The 2,822-nt window shown below is 48.9% G+C and overlaps 1 protein-coding gene across 1 annotated transcript in view; it reads left to right on the forward strand.

Annotated features, from left to right (window-relative positions):
• Usp10 (ubiquitin specific peptidase 10) overlaps nt 1-2,296 on the forward strand; it is a 31,531-nt gene extending 29,235 nt beyond the window's left edge. Inside the window, exons 12-13 of the mRNA XM_013012710.1 lie at nt 878-943; nt 1,276-2,296. Coding sequence (XP_012868164.1) covers nt 878-943; nt 1,276-1,463 — 254 coding nt within the window. The 3' untranslated portion in view covers nt 1,464-2,296. The remainder of the gene's footprint in view (nt 1-877; nt 944-1,275) is intronic.
• Nucleotides 2,297-2,822: the final 526 nt, after the last annotated feature.

Below are 2,822 nucleotides of genomic sequence, written 5' to 3' on the forward strand. Positions count from 1 at the left end.
AAAAAAAAAAGGTGATGTACAAAGAGGTTACAGTTACTTAAGTCAGGTAGAGTACATTTATTTTTGGACAGTGCCACCTCTTCCTGCTCTCCCAGTTTTTCCCTTCCATCCAACTCACAAATTGTATAGTTAATTTTCAACATGTCTAGTGAGTACCACTGCTGCTGCATTTGTTCACCCCTTGTTCCTCTATTTCTGTGCCCCTCATTACTCTTCCAAAGATAGATAAATGAACAAGCAAAACTGGAAAAAAAAAAAAAACAGCACAGAGAAAAACCTCTTGTTTCCATTTCCTGGAGTTTTCAGTCCCTGTTTTAGGAGCTTGCAGGAGAAACTCCCAGCATCCTATATAATGCTGATACTTATTTAGCGGGCTGGCTGCCACTCCTGTCCATTCTCTCTGTTCTCCCTACATAGCTCCCTTTCTGCTAGGAGCTGAGGAGGTGATTGGCATGTCCTATGTTCTTGCCCTCCAGGTGGCTGACCTAGTGAGACACTGTTCCCCCCCCCCCTCTCTCTTTTTGGTCTGCCATGATCTTCAGATCTCAGCTTCCTGAGTAGCTAGGATTACAGGTGTGAGCCACCGGTGCCCAGCTCTTTGTTCCAGTCCGGGAGCTTGAACTCGGCCTGGGCCTTGGCCTTACCCCTTTGCTTTTTTACTCAAGGCTAGAGTCTACTACTTGAGCCATACCTCCACTTCTGGCTTTTTGCTGGCTGATTGGAGGAAAGAGTCTCATGGATTTTCCTGCCTGGGTTGGCTTTGAACCCCAATCCTCAGATTGATGCCTCCTGAGTAATAGGTTTTTATGCATGAGCCACCAGTGCCCAACCCGGTGTTGCTTTTGTTACTCACCCTAAGTGTTGTTTTGTTTTTCAGAACTGCTTTCTCCAGGGGTTAAAAATAAGAATTTTAAATGCCACAGAACGTATAGGCTCTTTGCAGGTGAGTGGATTTGTATATTCCTTCCCCAAAAAGCAGTGACCATGAGTGCCGATGGCTGTGCCAGACAGCTCAGTGGAACACCACTTGCTGCAAGCTGGCTTGCTGGCTCCGTAAGGGGATCCCTGGGGAGCTTGTAGTTCCTGAACGCATTTGAGAATGTGGGTTTTACCTGAAACCTGGGGCCCCAAAACAGACAGGGTGTCACCTGGGCCCCGAGCCGATCCTGGTGTGAGCACAGCCTCACAAAGGGCTGCTTTGAAGTCTGAGCAAGCGTCAGCCCGAGGCGGGCGGGGGTGTCTTTTTCATAAAGCCTGCTTGGCACTCTCTTTCAGTGGTCTATCACCATGGCAACAGCGCCACGGGTGGGCATTACACTACCGACGTCTTCCAGATCGGGCTTAATGGCTGGCTGCGCATCGATGACCAGATGGTCAAGGTGATTAACCAGTACCAGGTGGTGAAGCCGACTGCTGAGCGCACAGCCTACCTCCTGTATTACCGCCGCGTGGACCTGCTGTGACCCCTGTGTGCGTGTGTGTGTGCGTCCGTGCGTGCGTGCGTGCGTGCGTGCCTGATGCCGCTTTGTAGGCCATTAACTCTCACTAACTTCCTGCCTTGTAGTGGCTCCTTAGAGAGAAACTTTCTCCCTCTTGCAAAAATGGGCTAGAATGAAGAGGAGATGCTTGGGTTTGTGCAGCCTAGTTTATGTTGACCTCCACCTTCCAAATCAAAATCATTTGGTTGAAACAGACTGTCTTTGATTTAAGAAAATCCACAACACCCGTATTTGTGAATAACGCCGATTCCTGAGATAAAGGAACTCGCATTTGATCCCAGTTTAATTGCTTAGTAGAATAAATCCTGCACCAGCAACACTTGTAAATTTGTGAAAATGAATTTTATCTTTCCTTAAGAAATTAAATTTTTTAATCCATCACACTTCCTTCCCCTACCCTTTAGTTTTTGATAAATGATAAAAATGAGCCAGTTATCAGAGAAGAAATAGTTCTTACTTCAGACAGAAAATAGACAAAACAAAAACCCCACTGCTGGACCCTCACAGGAGAAGTACCGTAATAACCGCAGTGAGACTCGCTCACGTGTACCGTGCAGATCAGATATTTGGAGTTTTAAGGTATTAGTGGACGTAGATGGGTGATGGGAACTTTATTGCCACTGAAGGGTTTCAGAATGATGCTTCTGTGTGCCTCCGGTGCCATGCGGCCACAGTGCTGAAGGCTGACGTCTCCCAAGTCTGCTGTCTGCTCCTGACGCCGCGTCCCCAATTGTGCCCAGTGTAGTGATGCCTAGGAACTAAAGTTGTCGCCCATCAATAAAAATCACAAAGTTGGTTTAAAACTGTGTGGTGTCTTGGGATGTGAGTGCCGTTCCTGGGGACCTCGGGGCGATGGTAAGTGCTGCAGTTACCAGCCTGGTGGGTGTGGGCACTGAGCTGGCACTGTGCCCAAACGTCCTTGGCAAAGGAGTCCAGCCCTGTGGGGAAGTGAAATTGGAGTCCTCAGTTCCCAGAGGGAGATCTCCCTCCTTGGCCTAATGCAGTCAAGGCTGAGTTATACTCGAGGCTTGCTGCCATGGCTTCTCAGTACCCCTGCTGCCCTGGCAGCTCCTAGCCGGAGCAGGGGTGTCTGCGGAGCCCCAGCCACGCTGCTGGTGCTCGCTCAGGCCCGCTCACTGGGGAGAGCCTTTGCTCAGGCGCTTCCTTTCCCATTTGGTGTTTCTAGTCACTTCTTTGTGGCACCAAAGCTTATTTTGTAGAGTTCTAGTTCTGGTGTCATGCACCTATCCTACTTACCCAGTTGTAATTGTTCTGAATTGGTTGAGTCACTCCAAATCAGCTTTGCCTAACTTGGGGGAAGCA

Source organism: Dipodomys ordii, unplaced genomic scaffold (genome assembly GCF_000151885.1).
Source record: "Dipodomys ordii isolate 6190 unplaced genomic scaffold, Dord_2.0 Scaffold18, whole genome shotgun sequence".
Taxonomy (NCBI): domain Eukaryota; kingdom Metazoa; phylum Chordata; class Mammalia; order Rodentia; family Heteromyidae; genus Dipodomys; species Dipodomys ordii.